The following is a 20,205-nucleotide window of genomic DNA, read 5'->3' as shown; positions in this document are numbered from 1 at the left end:
AAACCCTAAGGATATAATGCTACCAAAAAAGCAATAAGTAGATGTTCAGAAACCCAAACAAATTTAAAAATTAAAAGCATGGTGACATTACAGATTCACTGAACATATTAGACAGGTTAGGGACAGCAGAAAAGTGCATTAGAAACCTGATCTGAGGAAGTTACCAGAATATAGCAGAGAGAGAATAAAATTAAAACATGGAAGGAAGGTTCAGAAACCTGGAGAATGTAATGAGGAAACTATTTACATATATCTTAAAAGTCTGAAAAATAAAGTCATGAAAGGATTATGGCTGAGAACTGTTCAGAATTGATGAAAAATTCAGCTCCTTAGATTCAAGGAGCACAAGTTCTACAGATACTAAATAATCCATGTAGATACTTTGAAGTGAAACTTAGAATATCAGTGATAAAGAGACAATCTTATGTGAGCCAAGTAGAAGCCATGATCTTTACTTCATACACAGGCATTAAGAGCCTGGGCATTATGATAGGCTCTTTGGGGAATGCAAGTGTAAAAATACAGTCCCAGTATTCAAGGACTTCACAAAGAAAAATACACACTGTGGTAAAGAGAAGCATACACATGTACCATAGTCTTGAAAGGAATACACAAAGTCAGGTCACTAGTTCTCAAGTCACTTTTTATAAAAAGTATTTTTATATCCCCTTTTTATACTAAAATGAAAGTCATAGATAATATCTACCTTCACATGAAACTTTTTAAAGATACCAAATAACGTCCTAACAATAAGAGGAAAATTGAAAGAAAATACTGGTTTACAGCCAGTGTTTCAAGGAGTAACTGGTTAGACACATCACTAGAAAACAAGGCATCAGGTACTTATATCCACTTATAATGAATAAATTTAAAATTAGAATATCAGTAACTGTTTTGTATAGTTGCAATAGGAAAGTGAAATAAATAGTGTAGATGGACCTCAGGGGAAAAAAAAAAAAAAAAGTAGTAAGGAAAAGTAGTACTACCCAAGACTTTCCTATATTATGAGAGGACAGTAACCTTAATTGTAATAGGGATAACATGTTAAGACAGATTGGCATGACAACGTAGAGAAAATTTTAAGACATTTCACAAATCGGCTGGTTTTATTTACAGGTATAAGGTTAAGATCTCTATGTAGTGATAGATTGATGATAAAGAGTCATAGGAAGTATATCTCCATTCTGAAATTCAGTATGTCAAGGCATACATTGAGTCTTTAATACTAAAAAGATTTTGGAGAACATCCTTGGATAAACAATGAAAAATAGAGGATGCATTGGACAAAAGGATAGAGATTAAGAAGTTTTATAGAGTTTGACCTCAGAACATTATCAGTAACATTGAAGACTAAGGTGGCCCCAAATTAACTGTAGGGTATACATCTTTTACAGCCTAGATTCCTTACTATGCTACAAATTTGTGTTTCTTCCCAACTTCTCAGAAAACAGAATGGCTGACCTAAATCATTTTTGTATTTTGGACTTCTGTCTCCATAACCTCCATTTGAAGGTTGGGGCTGGGGACAGGAAGTTTGACCTATTTTTTTCTTCTTTTCAAAGCAAAGTAAAAGCCACTACATAATACAGTGCCCCCTCACACTGGCTCTTTAAGGAAACAGGATTTTAAGAGTAGAGAAGTATTCCATGTAATGGATTAGTGCCAACAAAGACACTGATGCAAGATGAGTATCACCAGCTCGCCTGATTTACCATTTTTATTGATAACTACCACCATTGTGGTAGAAAACATTTCCTCTTAATTTTCCCTTTTCATTTTAGACCTGCTCTTATTTTCCATTCTTACTTTTTTTCCTTGCCAGATTATTCCTGAAATGTTTTCTCATTTCGTTCCCTTGCTCTAGAATTGTGCTGTAGCCTCTAGACAAACATCCTTATTTAAATTTTAATTGAAATTAAGATTTTATTTCATCAAACTAGCAACATTAAACTTATGGCTAGTAGCCACTATATGGGACAACATAGAGATAGAACATTTTCATAATTGTAGAAAGTTCTGCACAGTCCTATTTCAGAACCTACTACCATCTTCCTCATTTCCAATTAATTTAGCTCATATTCTTCATTTTGTCAATCAACAACTTTTTTAGGTGTCTGTTAGTACATTGTGTAAGACTAAAGATCACAGAGGTGCTAAAAGTATTAAGAGTCTCCTTTAAGATGTTTATGAGCAAGTTATAGGGGTAATTAAAAAATAATAGAAGTCCAAGTATCAGTCCAAATACTTGTTACCAGCAAGAGTGAGGGGGGAAGCTCGTTTGCATATTAAGTATTTCCATAGCAAGTTGGATTTGAGATGGACCTTAAAGGGTTAAGCGGGATTTCAGCAGGTAAAGATCTAGGCAGGAGACTGCTTAGAAAAGGAATACTTTCTTAGACACCAGAGAAGTGGTTTATTTGAGAAAAAAGATACATTCTTCAGTGTTTCCAGTGTATAAGCTAAGTAATAGTAGCTAAAGTTTTAGAAAATGTTGAAAACGTCTAATTAATGAAAGTGATTAATTTCATTTGGAATTGAGACCCACATCAGGGGACCTAAAGAAAATGAGATATGAAAGAAATATGAGGACCTGAACTAGAATTTAGGCAAAGAAGAAAAAGGATGAAATTGAAACACAAGACATTGTTGAGAAGGAATTCACAGACTTTAACAGTTTAAACAAAATATCAGTGGGAATAAAATGTCTTTTTTTAGGGGATGATAATTACATTAATACAAATATGGAGAATTTTTATGTAGGAAGCTAATACATTAATTTGACGTTTGAGATGTCTGCAGGACATTTTTTTTTTGACATGTTGAACTATATTCAACATGGAAATGGGAATAAAGTGCTACATAAAACCTTCATGACTATTACTTGCCTAGTAGTTTCTTTTCCAGCCAATGCTGTATCACTTCATTCAAATATAGCCACTTAAACTTCACATATCCTATTCTCATTCATAAAGTGCTCCAGTACCCACTAACCTATTTTCTTTCTGATGCTCACTGATTTTATTATCTGTGGAGCATATTTTGCCATGTAATCTTTTTTGTTACCATTTCATACCTATTCCTTGTCTTCCCCAGCTTAATCGAAACGTCTTAGGTTAAGGATTCTGTCCTGCCTTTGTGTATGCATCCATCACCTTCTACAGCTAGCATGGGACAGGACAGGTACAGGGCTTTACATAAATTGAGTAGCATAATACTCAAACAGTTTAGGCTACACCTGAATTAAATCTATTATAATTGTTTCTACTTTGTAACACTTATTTCTAAATGTGTTTCTTATTAGCAGAATGCGTTTAATTCATATATCAATAAACTTTTAAATTGGCTGGTTTTTTCCTTCCTTTTAGTTCAGGAAAACATTTTTAAATATGAGCATTGATTATGATACTAAAGAAAATATTTTATGGCTTTTGCCTCATGTGTCTTTATGCTTAAATTTTATTAGATGCATCTATTTTTCTGAAATTTACAACTATTAAAAATAGTTACATAAGAGTTTAATTATATATGTTATGTTAAATGTAAAAATAAAAATCTGGTTTGATTTTCAGATATATCATTGTGGTGGAACATGATCTAAGTGTATTGGACTATCTGTCTGACTTCATCTGCTGTTTATATGGTGTACCAAGCGCCTATGGAGTTGTCACTATGCCTTTTAGTGTAAGAGAAGGTAACTTGAAAAACTTTTTTCACATATGCTGTATTCTCTTCTACTCTAATGCTTATAAACTACATTATTGATATTAAGTAGTTTTACATTCCTCTGATAATCATCCAAAACTCTAGTTCCTTGGAATTTAATCACTGAGCAGAGTGTTTAAGGTTATATATATCAATTGTTATACAAAATATATTCTTTTCATTTTGGAGAATTTTCTCCTGGGAATGGGTAGAAATGCAGTGTTACATTTGTGGGGGGTTAGGAGGCTACAGTAAAAGTCTTCTGCATTTTGGCTTCTGCGGTATTACTGTAGTATTTGTCATTTTCAAATTAACTTTGACAGGCCAATACCAGTAATGAAACTCTTAAAATACTTTCAGTATTCATCTTGTTTTCATGTTTTAAATTTATCTGTAATATGTATACTATGTTTTTGGAACTAAGGCTATCCAAAAGCCTAATAAGATAGTTTAGTAAGTATATTTAAATTTTTATTTAGTCTTTGTACTTCCAAGAAAATCAGATTCCCTGGCCTCTCCCTTCCATGTCTCCTCCTTACCTGTGCAATTTAATTAAAAATAGAAACTAGCCTACCACTAAGTGGCTCCTGAAACAAGTACCAATGTACTCTCTGCCTTCCATACCTTTTCCTTTTTTTCTTCCCCATTTTCCTTTTGCTGCTTCCTTGTGTTTTTTTGTTTTTGTCTGTTTTTTGTTTTTCTCTCCACCTGTCTTAAACTGACAATTCAGAACACAAAAGGGCTGTTTACGCAGGAAAAAAATACCATCTCCTAGAAGTAGAAAAATCCATGTAGCCTGTAGTTCCCTAAGTGGTGGCAGGTTTTTTGGTTGTTTTTTTTTTTTTTTTTTTTTTTTAATCTTGGAATAATCTTTTTTACACCTAAAAGCTCTTTTGGAAAAGTAAATTTATATTGCATTATAATCCTTTTCATAAAAAGATGATGGGAGTTTTTATAATTTATAAAAAGTACATAGATATTAAGATGTGGGGAAGAAATTGTTGTAACTTACCTACTTATACATTTGAGATAGACGCATACTTTAAAGAAAAATTTGCAAAGTTAACCTAGTTTTTTTGCCAGTAGTCCTAAGGGATGACATCAGAACCAATTTATTAATGTTTTATTCTTGTCAATTGACAAATACGTATTGAGTACCTTACTCTATACCATATGGTAGTCTTTGAATCAAGTTGATAATGATATGGGTACTTGGCAGTCATTCTTCACAACTCCAGTTATAAATGTCATGTCTACAGGCTATGCCATTCAGTAAATGATACCCAGTAAGGTTTTTAATGTGCTTGATCTTTTAAAACAACTTAAGAAACTTTGGTTTTTCTGTGTTCTTTTAATAGATTGAAATCAGTGCATCATTACTTAAAAGCTTTCTATAAACTGTAAAGGTGATTATAGTTTGAACTCATTTTTAAATTGACAAGACAAACATTGAAGTAGGACTATAAAGACTGGCTTGCTGTGTGTTTTTTAAACGAAGTCACTTAGTTCTTTGAGCCTTTATTTTCCAAAATAAGTTAAGTATGTGGACTAAGTGGCTGCTAAGGTTCCATTGAGTTTATGTTTTTATGTAATTTTTTAATTTAATTTTTTAACTTCACATTTATATGTTTTAGATAGTTTAAGATCAAAAAACGTTCAGATTTTGGCAAAATAAATGTAATCTGTTCATTTGTTCTGTCAGCAAAGATGTGTTGAACACCTGTGTTCTAGGATGAGGATACAGGCTGCATGATGAGTCTCGCAGTTCCAAATAAAATGAATAACATCAAGACCTTCCAAAAAGCTTCAGCTTTCTCTTCACTTAAATATGGGAAACACTGAAATATGGATTATTCATTGTTTCTCAAATATACTTTTCATTTCAGTTTGTCTGCCATTGTAGATCTTAAAATTTTATTACAGAGGGTTCTTGTATACAATGTTGGATTAAGTTATTAAAATCTGTTTAGAGAATGGTGGTTATCTTTGTACAGTGAAACCATTAAAAAAATGTTAACTGAAGTTAGCTCATATTCAATTTCATATGAACCTGCAGGATTATATTTTTTTAATGCAATAAATTATAACCTCAAAATGTGTACCTATCTCTCATGTGAAATTGAATACTGATAACAAATTGTATATTCAAAAATTTATCCCCCAAACTTTTATATCAATATTATATCAATCTGAAAATACTTTTACATATTTGTTATTTTCACTTTAAAGATAATGCAAAAAGGACATCATGTGCTCTCTTTTGCATAAAACCTGGTGGAAAAAGTAATTACAGGATAATGAGAAGATGTATTTCATGTGGTTGGGGGGGACATGCCTATATATTCATGAATTATTTCAACTTACATTAAATATGGTTTTTTAAAAAAGTTAATTCTTTATATGCAGACCAACATGTTAGCAAAAATCCACAGCAATTTAGAGTATATAATCTATAGACTGCTCCCAAGAGAGCTTAGGATTTTGACTCTAATGATTTCTCCCTGTTGACAATTTTCTTCCCAACAGGCATAAACATTTTTTTGGATGGCTATGTTCCAACAGAAAACTTGAGATTCAGAGATGCATCGCTTGTTTTTAAAGTGGCTGAGACAGCAAATGAAGAAGAAGTTAAAAAGATGTGTATGTATAAATATCCAGGAATGAAGAAAAAAATGGGAGAGTTTGAGCTAGCAATTGTAGCTGGAGAGTTTACAGATTCTGAAATTATGGTGATGCTGGGGGAAAATGGTAAGTTTTCGTTTTGTGATAAGTAAAAATCTTCCTGTTTAGTAAATTAGTTTTAACTATTTTGCGGAAAAATTTGAATCGTATGTTATAGGGCTAGAATATAGAGTTTTATTTAAACCCATAATTTTCTTAGTGTACTTTCACATTTTTTTGGCATTGTGTAATTCAATTGCACTGTAATTCAATCAGGTTAATATTTCTTATTTTGTTTTATAACCTCCAGTGAAAATAAGGTGTTCTTTGTCAGCTGGTTTTTTACATGTAAATTAATAAGGCAGTTACTATTCTTATAAATTGACTAAGAAGGAAAGGATAAATGGTAATTCAGAAACAACCCAGCTTTAAAAATTTTTTCCTCATACACTTCAGTGTGGAACTTTTTTTATTTTAAATTCAGAGCAATCTGCTTTTGTAAATAATTGTATTACCAGCAAATATTTCATAATAAATTGTCATAAGTATAGGTATAAGATGAATTTGACTACTAAATATGTGATACTGTCTTCATGATATAAGAACTATTTGAATTGTAATCTTACAGCTTAGAAAACTATAGAAGATAAATTTTATATAAGATTGTTACAATGTATCAGTCTTTAGATAATGGGAATTTTGAATTGGGTTGCAATTAATTTAAATATTTTATATAAGTAAACTTTAAGATTACAGTTATCTTTCATAAAATAGTCTATACTATCTTAATAAATTGTGTGCCCTGATAATTTAGCTAAGTAAATCTTTTCAAACTATTACAGGATTTAAACTTTATAGATATACCATTTATTAAAATTGTCATTATAAGCTTTGACTAGTCTTTATTCCTCTTAATTAGCTTAGAATGACACTTCAGAGGTGAACCATGAAAGACTAAGTATTTTTCTATATAAACTTCAGAATTCAATAATGTCAGTGTATATCTTTAAAACAAATTTCTCAGTTAAAACTAAGTAGGACATCGTGTTTTACTTTAAATGTCAAGCATCTTTCATATCAAATTGTCATATGTTGTGTTGCCAGGAACGGGTAAAACGACATTTATCAGAATGCTTGCTGGAAGACTTAAACCTGATGAAGGAGGTACAGTTGTAATTGTTGAGTCTTTTTACACTGTTCTACACAGTAAACTTTAAAGATCTGGGCAGTTTTTAGTGTCTTATGTATTTCATTATTTTACAGGAGAAGTACCAGTTCTAAATGTGAGTTATAAGCCACAGAAAATTAGTCCCAAATCAACTGTGAGTTATTATTTTTTATATGGTTACTAAAGAAAATTTTGTATATAATGCCTATAGCTTTCATCTTTCACTGTATTAAAATTTTTCTCCAAATTAGATTCTATACAGTTTTATTGGTAGTTTCTAACAAAGGTACTAAGAGTCCAATCCTTGATTCATATCCACTGCTAAGAAAGTGTTTTAAAGATGTTTGTCATATTTGGCCAGGCGCAGTGACTCACGCCTGTAATCTTAACACTTTGGGAGGCCTAGGCCAGCGGATCACAAGGTCAGGAAATGGAGACCATCCTGGCTAACATGGTGAAACCCCGTCTCTACTAAAAATACAAAAAATTAGCCGAGCGTGGTGGCAGGCGCCTGTAGTCCCAGCTACTCAGAAGGCTGAGGCAGGAGAATGGCGTGAACCCGGGAGGTGGAGCTTGCAGTGAGCGGAGATTCCGCCACTGCACTCCAGCCTGGGCGACAGAGCGAGACTCTGTCTCAAAAAAATAAAAACATAAAAAGATGTCATCTTTTTGCTAAATAAATCATTAAAAACCTAATGTATTTTGTGCTTCAAAGTGACACCAGGAAGAACATGAAAAGGCTACCCAGAAGATGGGAGAAACATTTGCACATCATATATCCAATAAAGGACTTGTATAGAGCATACATAAAGAAATCTTACAATTAAAAATGAGCAAATGTCTTTAAGTTATTCAGCCATAAAAAGAAATGAAATATTAACAAATGCCACAGTATGGATAAACCTTGAAACCATTATGTTAAAGTTAACCTCCTTTGATTTCTGCAGGTGTTGTAATGAACTCCTCAGTACCTCACCATTCAATTTATGTTTTGTCTACTTGGCTTAGCTTATCATAAAAGTTTTATCATTGATACTCTATAAGCTTAGCTTTAAATTCTAAAATTCAGCCTTATCCTGAAACAGCAAGGAAAAGCCATCTTAGGATTCATCCCTTCATTCCTAACACATTATCATGCATTTTGTGTTCTCTCTTGCTGACTGCCTAAGGTTGCTTGATACCCACTTTGACCTTTGGAATTTCTACTCTCGAATGTTTTTTCCCCTGAAACATTCATTATTTGCTTATTACTTTCTAATTTTAAGATTATTATTGCAGGGGCTGTGGAGTGGGAAAAAAAAAAAAAGATTGTTGCAGGCTGGGCATGGTAGCTCACGCATGTAATCCCAGCACTTGGGGAGGCTGAGGCAGGAGAGTCACTTGAGCCCAAGAGTTTAAGACCAGCCTGGCCAACATAGATCCCGCCTCCACAAAAACTTTAAAAATTGCTTCAACATGGTGGCACATGCCTGTAGTTCCAACTCCTCTAGAGGCTGAAGTGGGAGGATCACTTGAGCCTGGGAGGTTGAGGCTGCAATGAGCCCTGATCATGCCATTGCACACCTGGGCAATGGAGCAAGACCCTGTCTCAAAAGAAAAACAAACTCCCTTTTTACTTGTTGTACATGATGGGTTTTGAATAGAAAATCTCAAAACATGTCATAGATGGTGGATACACATTGATATCTGTTAGTAAAATATTGATATACTTTTATTCTGAAGCTTAACTTTGTCAAGATTCATAGAGTTCTGTAGTGAAATTTTATCATTTAAATACTTTTTTCTATTAAAAACAGGGAAGTGTTCGCCAGTTACTACATGAAAAGATAAGAGATGCTTATACTCATCCACAATTTGTGACAGATGTGATGAAGCCTCTGCAAATTGAAAACATCATCGATCAAGAGGTACTTTAACATAATTTTTAAAATTTTATTATTATTTTGAATTTTGGATGTCTTTACGTGGTTTGCTTAAACTCCTCCAACTAGGTGCAGACATTATCTGGTGGTGAACTACAACGAGTAGCTTTAGCCCTTTGTTTGGGCAAACCTGCTGATGTCTATTTAATTGATGAACCATCTGCATATTTGGACTCTGAGCAAAGACTGATGGCAGCTCGAGTTGTCAAACGGTAAATATCTTGCTCATAGAAGTATTTTGATTATGTGTACTGTCCTACAAGTGTGCTTAATATAACAGTGGAATGTTTTATGATATAAAGCTGTAAGATTTCAAAATCATTGTGTTTTAGTTTCATACTCCATGCAAAAAAAACAGCCTTTGTTGTGGAACATGACTTCATCATGGCCACCTATCTAGCGGACCGTGTCATCGTTTTTGATGGTGTTCCATCTAAGAACACAGTTGCAAACAGGTAAAATTACTTTTTAATATGTTCAAAGTAATTCATTTTAAATTTTCCAGTAAATAGTAAAGTCACTCACTTTAATTTTTAAAAAATGAAAGCTAGAAATTTTAGACTTGATTCTGTGACTCCTGAGATCATTGGTATTGGGGACTGGATGGGACCATGTAAAAGAGTAGTTTTTAGGCTGCAGTGTGGAATCCTTCACCAGGAGGATAAAAAGCTGTGGGTCCCTCACCTTTTCTTTCAGCTTAACTTTTGTTTGCTTTATTATTTGAATTTCCCAAAAAAGATTGAAAACTATTGCTTTCATACATGATAGAAAAAGAAAACAAGATTCAAAGAGGATACATGATTTGTCCAACTTACACTGATAGTGATTGAGCTCACAGTGGATCCCAAATATCTAGTGTTGATCTATAGCAGAGTTAAAATAAATGGTTTTACCTTTTTCCTTTTCTCTTCTCATTTTTCCTTGTTAACCTGATTAGGAGCACTTGCAATATAGAGAAGCCTAACATTCAGATCAGGTTATGAGAAATTCATTTTACCTTTGGTGCTAAAGCCTATATTATTAGATTGAACTAAATGAAATTACTGGTGTTCAGTTTTCACCTACAAAACCAGCAGTTTCATGTGGTTTCAGCATGTTTTCTGGTATTGGAGAACAAGGAATGAAGTTACCATTTTAATAATTCATCTAAGAAATAAAAGTATTTTGCTGGGCTTCTTCCCTGAATTCCTTTTTTTATATATATATAAATTGAGAATTACATATTTCTTGAAAAGCTAAGGAAATTTCTTAGTATATATGATGTTTATTTGTTCATCTAATGATATCTCACCTATTTACAAAATTTTAAAATGTTTCACATGTAGTGATTTGGCATGATTTAAGAACTAGCTTGGGTAAAAATGATGAAGCATAGAAATTTAGAAAGGAGTTATCACTGAAAACTACTATTAGGAGGATGTATTCCCTCCAGTAACAAATTTTTCATATAAATATAACTTTTTAAGATTCTCATCTCCCCTAAAAATGTGCAATTTGAGATTCTGTAATCTACTTATTAATGATCTTCTGTTTTTCTAAAGTAGTACTTTTGTCTTAAATGTTTCTTTCACCAGATTAGAAATCCAGGTTAGTTTTTTTGTTGTTTTGCACAAAAATATTATAGCCAAGAAAACTATATAGTCCAAGCAAAGCTATTTCTGAACATAGGATTTGTAGTATGGTGTTATACTGTTATCCAGATGATTTATGATTGGGGAATTTGAGGGAATAGTAATTATTAATACCCTTCATCCCAAAAGGTGGTTATATTTCTAAAGTAAAATTTAATCAAAATTGATTTTTTTTTTTCCTTCTAGTCCTCAAACCCTTTTGGCTGGCATGAATAAATTTTTGTCTCAGCTTGAAATTACTTTCAGAAGAGATCCAAACAACTATAGGCCACGAATAAACAAACTTAATTCAATTAAGGTATGTAGAAAAATTGTCTTAAATCATGGATCACTTTGATCTCAGTATAAACGACTGAAAGGCTATTTAAAAATCAGTAACATATGGCTGGGCACTGTGACTCATGCCTGTATTCGAGCACTTTGGGAGGCCAAGGCAGGCAGCTCATTTGAGGTCAGGAGTTTGAGACCAACCTGGCCAACATGGTGCAACCACATCTCTACTAAAAATGCAAACATTAGCCGAGTCTGGTGGCAGGCGTCTGTAATCCCAGCTACTCGGGAGGCTGAGGCAGGAGAATCGCTTGAACCTGGGAGGTGGAGGTTATAGTGAGCTGAGATCGTCCCACTGTACTCCAGCCTGGGCAAAAGAGTGAGACTCTATCTAAAAAAATAGAAATTAAAAACAAAAACAGAAAAACACCATATTTTATTTTAAAATTCCTATGTTTTTTACATTTTAAGACCCGAAGGCATACTTTAGTCTGCAGTAGGTAGCAGTTGTAATGTAGCTGTCATTGCTGCGTGAAGTCAGAGCTGTTCCTGTTGTCTCTAAGTTGTATCACAGTTGTACTACCTATATTGTTACCATTTAAGATGTCTTGGGGAAGATTACACTAATTCACCATTGTAACAAAGAATTTTGTAAGAATACCTTAACCAATTTCTGTTATATTTTTCAATGCATGATTAAAAGGTATATTTTAGACCGAGTGCAGTGGCTCATGCCTGTAATCCCAGAACTTTGGGAGGCCAAGGTGGGCGGATCACGAAGTCAGGAGATCAAGACCATCCTGGCTAACTTAACGGTGAAAACCCGTCTCTACTAAAAATACAAAAAATTAGCTAGGCATGGTGGCACGTGCCTGTAATCCCGGCTACTCAAGAGGCTGAGGCAGGAGAATCACTTGAACCCAGGAGGTAGAGGTTGCAGTGAGCCAAGATAGTGCCACTGTACTCCAGCCTGGACAACAGAGTGAGTCTCTGTCCCTGTCCCCCCAGTACCCCCCAAAAAAAAGAAAGTATATTTTAAAAGTCTAAACGAGCTCCTGTGATGAGGAAAACATTGTGTCGACTTAATTGACAATGTTTTTTGTCTTTGTAGTACACAGTTGTGCACCCTACAGTTGATTTCCTCTGTGAAATACAGTATTTGTTTATTAAAAGGCAAAAATCTTCATCACTCAGAAACAGAAAGTAAATGAATTCTGAAAGCATTTCTGGGTTGTTTTTTTGGTTTTGGTTTTCGTTTGGGTTTTTTGTTTATTTTTTGTTTGTTTTTTTGAGACACAGTCTCACTGTCACCCAGGCTGGAGTGCAGTGATCTCGGCTCACTACAACCTCTGCCTCCTGAGTTCAAGCAATTCTCTGCCTCAGCCTCCTGAGTAGCTAGGATTACAGGTGCCCGCCACCACACCTGACTAATTTTTTGTATTTTTTTAATAGAGACAGAGTTTCACCATCTTGGCCATGCTAGTCTTGAACTTCTGACCTCGTGATCCACCTGCCTTGGCCTCCCAAAGTGCTGGGATTACAGGCATGAGCCACCATGCTGGCCATCATTTCTGTGTTTAATATCTGCAGTGCCTCGAAGTGTTTACATTTTATCACTCTATATCCATCCTTAATGCTTAAAAGCTTTAGAAGTATGTTATATATAGTTCTGCTGTGGCGTTTATTTTCATATTTGTAAGTCCTAGCTTTGCTGCTAAACCGTGAGCTCTAGGAATGCCAGAGGCAAAGTTATCTTGCACGTCATTGTATTCTTAAGCACTTAACAGTATGTCTGGATGCCCTTACCCTTTATTATATATTTTGTTTTTAAATGATTGATATTACTTCTTGGCCAGGATAGAGAAATGGTAAGTTCTCACATAAAATTGAAGAGTTGTCTCAGTTTTGAAAAGCATATTGGGTAGAAAAGAAGAATTTCTTCTGAAGCATTAAGGACACTTTGTATTGTCACTTTCTTAGATAGACTTGTGGTTCAGTCACCATGAGTTAATCATTTCTGTATGCCTACTCACTTTAAGATAGTCATACCTTAATCCTAATAAGAGAACAGCTCAACAAGTAGGTAGGTGAGATTGTTACTGGCCAGTATTGGAAAAAATTATATATATATATATTTTATGTAATAGGCAGATCTCAGACTGACAGTATGCTACATTTTGGATCTGGACATTAGAGTTGCATTGATGAAAACGGAATTAGTTTTCCCAGAAATAATACATAGCAAAATTTTATATATGTAAGGCATCTTATATAAAGGGACTTCGCTTGAGTTGGTGCAAGTGAGTCATTCTAGCATTAGGGATGGAGCAGAAGTAGTTATCTTTCCATTGAGCAGTGGACCCAGGAATATCCAGAAACAGTGTGTGCAGAACAGGTTGTACAGGCCCTTATGTTGTAAACACTGCTAAGTAATACCATCAGTGAAAGTGTACCTTTACCTATAGTAGAATGGTGTTGCTGATTTTTGTTGCTTCTGTTTTCTTTTTTAGGATGTAGAACAAAAGAAGAGTGGAAACTACTTTTTCCTGGATGATTAGACTGACTCTGAGGATATTGATAAGCCACTTATTAAAAGGAATATTTGCTAGAAATTGTCATGTAAAACTTGAATCAGGATTTTATGCCCCAAATACTCTGGAACTTGAAGTATAATTTACTTAATATAACATAAAAAGCCAGTTGGGTTCTAACTTTTCTGTTCCTGATGAGGCCCTTTTGTGCATAATATTCTAAAATGAAGACATTTCAAACTATACAAATTACCTCCAAGTTTTCATGATGTATGGGAAGATTTTCAGTAGGTGTATTATATTCATGTACCAAATGCTGACCAGTGTTGCTCCATTTTTTAAATCTTGAAAAGGGTTTCTGTACTTACCTGGTTTGCCAAGTATGCCAGTGTGAAGAAACTGCCCTTGTTTTAAAAGCTGGTCAAAGATTCCACTGATTGACATTTGATAAATAAACATCAGGATTATGTTTATTATTTGTTTTCAGTCTTTGCACTATCAGTATGTGGTTTCCAAGGACGATTACTACAAAACACCACTGTTGGAAAAATAGGTATTTTTTAATTGTTTTTAATCTTTTTTGGTGCTTTTAAACACGTTTAGCAAAAACCAGTTCAGTTCCCTTCCCCCCCAAAAACCCCTAACTTTACTCTGAATTTTTGTTTTTGCATTCCATAAGGTTCTGTATTCAGTCATTCTCTAGGTAATGTCATTTTTGTACACACATATTTATATAACCACTGATCGAGATTTAGGAAAAAGCATTTCTAAAGAATATTTGCTTCCCTTACAGCTACAGACTCGAAATCTTTAAAGATGGTGCCTAAGCATCTATGTATTTTTTTTAAGTTCCACAAATTTTTCTGGTGGGTAGCCAAGGATTCTGAACCATGTCCCAAAAGGCAACATTAATGCAAAAGTCCCCAGATAGCAATACAAAGTATCCCTTGGTACCACATATATTCATTTCTGAGTTTGGATATAGAGCACATTATCTAAACTATTTTTTAGTTCCAAAAGCCCATCTAAATTTCTTGAGTTTCTGAATTTTGAACAAGATTGCCTGGAGCCTGGAGCCACTTTAAGTTGTACTTCTGACTAAACTGGAATTACGAGTGAGGAAGAGTGTTTACTAAATAAATGACTGGGGCAAGCAAAATTGAGGGGAAATTAGAAAGTATTTGACAAACTTTAAGAGCTACTTGAAATAATGGAAGTCTTGATTAAAATGCAAATAATGGCTAGAAAGTATGGTTTAACTGGACCCCATTATGCCTTTTAAAAAATAATTTCAGTAACCCATAAATACATGTTGTAAAAAATTCAGATATACAGAATGGAATAAAAAAATGATCTCCCTTTATTACCCTCACAAAGGTTACCAGCGTTTGAATTTAATAATGTATATTCTTTCATGCTTTTTTCTGTGCACTTACCTAAGTGTCTATATGTAAAGGGTTTGTTTTGTACACAAATGGGATTATACTAAAATAAGTAATGCCTATTTTTAAGGATAGGTTAAATTTGTGAATTATTATTTCAAATATATTGAATAAAATAAGCAAAAGCTATTGTTATTTACTGATCCTGGATTGTCTTAAAGAAAGTACTTGTGATATAAGAAGAGCACAGTTCTACTTACTGCTAATGACAGAATATATATTAAAAGTATTTTCATGTAAATGAAATTTAAAATATGGATCTTAAAATTTTACATAGCAATAGAAAGGCCTACAATTGCTAACACAAGAAAAATATTTATAAAATCAGTATTACATAGAGCATCAATGCAGACGTTAGCAAAAAGAATGAGACGACTTGATATGTCCTAATTGGAAAAAGTCTCAAATACTTAAAAAACAAAAAATTGGAACAGTTTATATACTACCATTTTTGTGAAAATATACAGAATATTGAAATATACAAAGGAATACTCAGATTGCTTTTGACAAGGACAATTTGATCAAATAGAAAAAGGAGACATTTATATATACACATATATAATACCCTTTGAATTTTACATTTTGCATGGATTAAAAATCATTGAAATTTTTTTTTGTCTTTTGGGCTTTTTTTTTTTTGAGGTGGAGTCTCGCTCTGTCACCCAGGCTAGAGTGCAATGATGCGATCTGCACTCATTGCAACCTCCGCCTCCCAGGTTCAAGCAGTTCTCCTGCCTCAGCCTCCCCAGTAGCTGGGATTACAGGCACCCGCCACCACGCCCAGCTATTTTTGTATTTTTAGTAGAGACGGAGTTTCACCATGTTGGCCATGCTGGTCTCGAACTGAACCTCAGGTAATCCACCCACCTTGGCCTCCCAGCGTGCTGGGGTTACAGGCATGAGCCGCTGCACCCGGCCATTGAAGTTTTTAAATCGTCACTGGATAATCCATATTTTCTGTGTTCACTTCGTGTAGTCTTAAAGGCAGTGTATTGATGCTACAACTAATTTTTGTAATTTAGGTTAACCTAATAATTTTAGACTACAAGCATTTTTAAGTCCAGTCTTGTATCTGTCTTAACACTCAGTATATATAGCGTGGTGTCTGGCATGTAGTGGTCTACTGTATTGAAGGAATGAACCTGCATGTCTCAGAGAAAGTAGAAAGACTACAAAACTGCTGTGTTCTATAATTTCCTTCATGTTCATCAATATATTTGGATACAGGTATGTCAAGTCCTTAACCCCAGTGCCTAGTCTGTTGTGAGCACTCAGTGAGTGTGGTTCAGAGAGAAAGTAATCATTCTGGGTTGGAATGTCAGAAAGGACTACAGAAAGTTATTAGGTCCCAGGAAACAGTAATAGCACCCATCTTACTGAGTTAAAAGGAGAAGTGAGATAATCCACGAAAAGCCAAATACATGTCTGGTGAGAGGCAGAAAGGAACATGGGCGTTTAAGAGATTAATGGAAGGAAATGATGGATACAGGCTGATTGTGATGAGCTTTCTGTGCCTTCCAGATTGAAGTTAGTTTTTTACATGCTGAAAGTACGAATTGAAGAGATGAAGCAAGGCCAGTTAGAGAAGCAGAAATATCAAGACAGTAGTTGTTCCAGCGCTTCTACTTTAATTGTTCACCCCTTTAATTTTTTAAAACCTTTCTACTCTGTCCAATTAATCCATGCAGGTCTAAAGTTGGGTGCATACTGTGCTGACTGTTGCTCTTGGAAGATGGTTTCCTTTGTAGTGTTTCAGTTTGTGAGATGTTCAGTGAGGCTGTATCTGAAAATTCTGAGATTTTGTGTAGCAAATACCGTTTCTCCTCAGCCCTGTACTCACCACCACCACTACCACTTCTGCCAATTTGTTAGGGAGACAGTATGTCCAGTCCCACGTGGTTGGTCATAATTGGTCTAAGACATAGAAAATCCTCTTCCATACTTTCCTAGTCTCTTGCAGTTAAGCCATATGACCTAACTGCAAGAGTTCTAACCAGTAAATTGAAACCTCTTGAGGGTTTTCTAGACAGTATCTCAAGAAAACCTCTTGTTTTCCTAATAAAGGGAAATGATTATCTGGTACTGCTTCTTGAGGGTGTAGTATATGGAGCAAGCATTTTATGCCCATAAGGTGATACATATAAGGGAAATGCAAAACAAGCTACAAAAATGTTACTCCTGACATCAAAACACTGCACAACTGCCAGCAGCCACTTCTCCACATTTCTTGAGAAATCCCTATTTGTTTAAACCTGGTTAAGTCACTGGTTTCCTGTTTGCCATCAAGAAACCTCCCTGGCTGAGGTCTTTTCCTTCAGAGGCTCTCCATTTGCCTTCTGCCAGCGGAGCCAAGTGTGTTACCACCCTGGAACCACTTTTCAGTTTTCCTAGTTTGTGACTTTCAGGACCTCAAACCTAAATGAATGTGGTAACATTTTCTTTCAGTGGTGGTTTTGTTTTTTGCCTTTAAGAAACTGGATCCCAGGCCAAGATAGTTTTGTCTGGGAATTTTTAATTTCACTCCTTTTTGCTGGGATGACTGGCTTTAATGAAAATGTTTGTTCCAGCTCCCAACCTTGCATGTGCCTAAGTATAGGTCTCCCACGTCAATGGTCACTTTATGTCTGTGCTTCTGGTTTCTTGTCTCCATTTATAAAAGTATCTTATAAAACTATAAAATACTTAAATGCTTTACTAGTTTGGAAGGATGCAACAAGTAACAAGTATATCCCTAGATAGGTAAATTGCAGTTTATTTCATCTGAAGGTTGTTAGTCCAAAGCCAAGGTTCTCATTTTTTAAAAAAGAAATTGGCTTACTACATTGAATTTTGTTATCAATCAGTTAACCTGCCAGTTAAGAATATTCATAGGGGTAGGAGGCCTTAAGAACCACACTCATCTATATTTACATCTTTTTTTTTTTTTGAGACGGCGCCTCACTGTCGCCTAGGCTGGAGTGCAGTGGCATGATTTCGGCTCACTGCAACTTCCGCCTCCCGGGTTCAAGTGATTTTCCTGCCTCAGCTGGGATTACAGGCACGTGCCACCACGCCCAACTAATTTTCGTATTTTTAGTAGATACGGAGTTTCACCATGTTGGTCAGGCTGGTCTTGAGCTCCTGAACTCGTGATCCACCCGCCTCGGCCTCCCAAAGTGCTGGGATTACAGATGTGGTCCACAGCGCCTGGCCTACCATTAACATCTTTATGATGTTTTTTACTAAATGTGAAAAATAAAATATAATTACAGGAATGTTATGTATTCTAAAGCCCCCGTTTCTCTAATGAATTCATTACAGAAAAATCAGTTTCAAAAACTAATGTTTATACCAATGTATGTAGCTTTTCTCAGAAAACTCAACCCTATTAAAGTATTCTGGGGGTCTACGTTTCATGAAGAACTCACAGATTAAGTTAGGGTGCAAAAGTTTATGAAGGGAAGCTGTGTTTAAACTTCCTCTTTCATAGTTATTTACATTCTCATACTATGCCCTAGTCCCAGACATAAGTCTTTGAAAGGTAAGTGAAAGTTTAATTATTCAAAGTGAAAAGCAGGCCCTTTGTATCAGACACTTTGGAGACCACTGACTTAATTTGGGTCACTCCCATTCACTTCTGGTGTGACCAGTTCTGCAAGAGCCCCCCAATCCAGCCACAAACACACCTCTTACTAACCAGCTCTCACACTGGCTTCTCTATTGACTCCATGGATAAACCCACGGCATACTACCAAGAAAATGTTTCCCCTTTTTCTCCTTCCTCCCTTTCCCACAAGGTTCTCTGTTTTACTCAGCTCCTAAAGCAGTCTCAAATAAAAGTTCCACATGCCGACTCTCATCATCTTTAAAATGGCTCATCCTCCTTCCCAGCTTGCTGACCCTGTTCCTAGATCACTCACTTTTCTGTCAAATACTTAAACTGAAAGAGGCTCTTGTTTCAGGTTCGGCCTCCTGAGGAAGCCAGATTAACAGAAAGTTCATGTTGTATGTAAACAAGTATTGACTTGATAATATTCTTTGGTAACTTTTATAAAGAAAAACAGGCTTTAAGAAATTGAGTTTTCAGAGTATAAAGTATACTTTATACAAAGTAAGTACACTGTTTTCAAAACATTCAATTTGCTTCACCTTTAGCCAACATAAATATCACTGAATGCTAAATGTAAAAACCATTAAAAAACAATTTAATCCATATTCTTAGATATTCTGCATATTCCCATTTAGTCATTGCAGAAAAAAATGGTAGCACTAGCTATAAAATCATTTAAAACTAGACTCAAATACAAGTCCTACCACTTACTAGTTGCATAACCCTAAGCAAATAACTTGGCCTCAGTTTCATTATATAAAGTAGGGAAAATTACAGTACCCATAGATTATAAATTCTACATGGCTTTTAGTTGCATGTAGGAGAATTGTCTTCTAGCTGGAAAAATGTCATGGAAATCATTTATTTTAAGGAGTTTACAAAAATTCTTAAGATTTACATGCTATATTACACCTGGTTAACCCTGGAACCAAAGAATAACAAGCAGAATCAAGAGACAAAATTTAATATATGCACACAGTTTTATATATAATGCAGCATCACACCATGTAGGGCATTTACTCTTATTTTATACATTCAGATATGTTTGAAACACTTCTTAAGGCTACAAAACAGAACATAGAAAAATAAACAGGAATATATTCAACACTTACAAAAAGTGATATGATAAAGAATATAAAGTACTAGTTTCCTTTTAACACTTCAAAAGATATGTATATATACTTTTTTTTACAAGTAACATCACAAATGATCACATCTTCACATGCTCTTAAAGTATTATTTGTACTCAGTGTAAGGCTATTATCGTTTTTCATACATAAAATTTTCTA

At 34.6% G+C, this 20,205-nt stretch overlaps 1 protein-coding gene across 1 annotated transcript in view; it reads left to right on the top strand.

Annotated features, from left to right (window-relative positions):
• ABCE1 (ATP-binding cassette, sub-family E (OABP), member 1) overlaps positions 1 to 14,065 on the top strand; it is a 30,331-nt gene extending 16,266 nt beyond the window's left edge. Inside the window, exons 11-19 of the mRNA XM_011987149.1 lie at positions 3,570 to 3,691; positions 6,229 to 6,450; positions 7,468 to 7,527; positions 7,627 to 7,685; positions 9,328 to 9,438; positions 9,523 to 9,665; positions 9,786 to 9,908; positions 11,271 to 11,382; positions 13,865 to 14,065. Coding sequence (XP_011842539.1) covers positions 3,570 to 3,691; positions 6,229 to 6,450; positions 7,468 to 7,527; positions 7,627 to 7,685; positions 9,328 to 9,438; positions 9,523 to 9,665; positions 9,786 to 9,908; positions 11,271 to 11,382; positions 13,865 to 13,912 — 1,000 coding nt within the window. The 3' untranslated portion in view covers positions 13,913 to 14,065. The remainder of the gene's footprint in view (positions 1 to 3,569; positions 3,692 to 6,228; positions 6,451 to 7,467; positions 7,528 to 7,626; positions 7,686 to 9,327; positions 9,439 to 9,522; positions 9,666 to 9,785; positions 9,909 to 11,270; positions 11,383 to 13,864) is intronic.
• Positions 14,066 to 20,205: the final 6,140 nt, after the last annotated feature.

Source organism: Mandrillus leucophaeus, unplaced genomic scaffold (assembly GCF_000951045.1).
Source record: "Mandrillus leucophaeus isolate KB7577 unplaced genomic scaffold, Mleu.le_1.0 Scaffold301, whole genome shotgun sequence".
In the NCBI taxonomy this organism is placed as follows: domain Eukaryota; kingdom Metazoa; phylum Chordata; class Mammalia; order Primates; family Cercopithecidae; genus Mandrillus; species Mandrillus leucophaeus.
The sequence above is the reverse complement of the archived record's forward strand: the minus strand, read 5'-3'. Positions and strand labels throughout refer to the sequence as shown.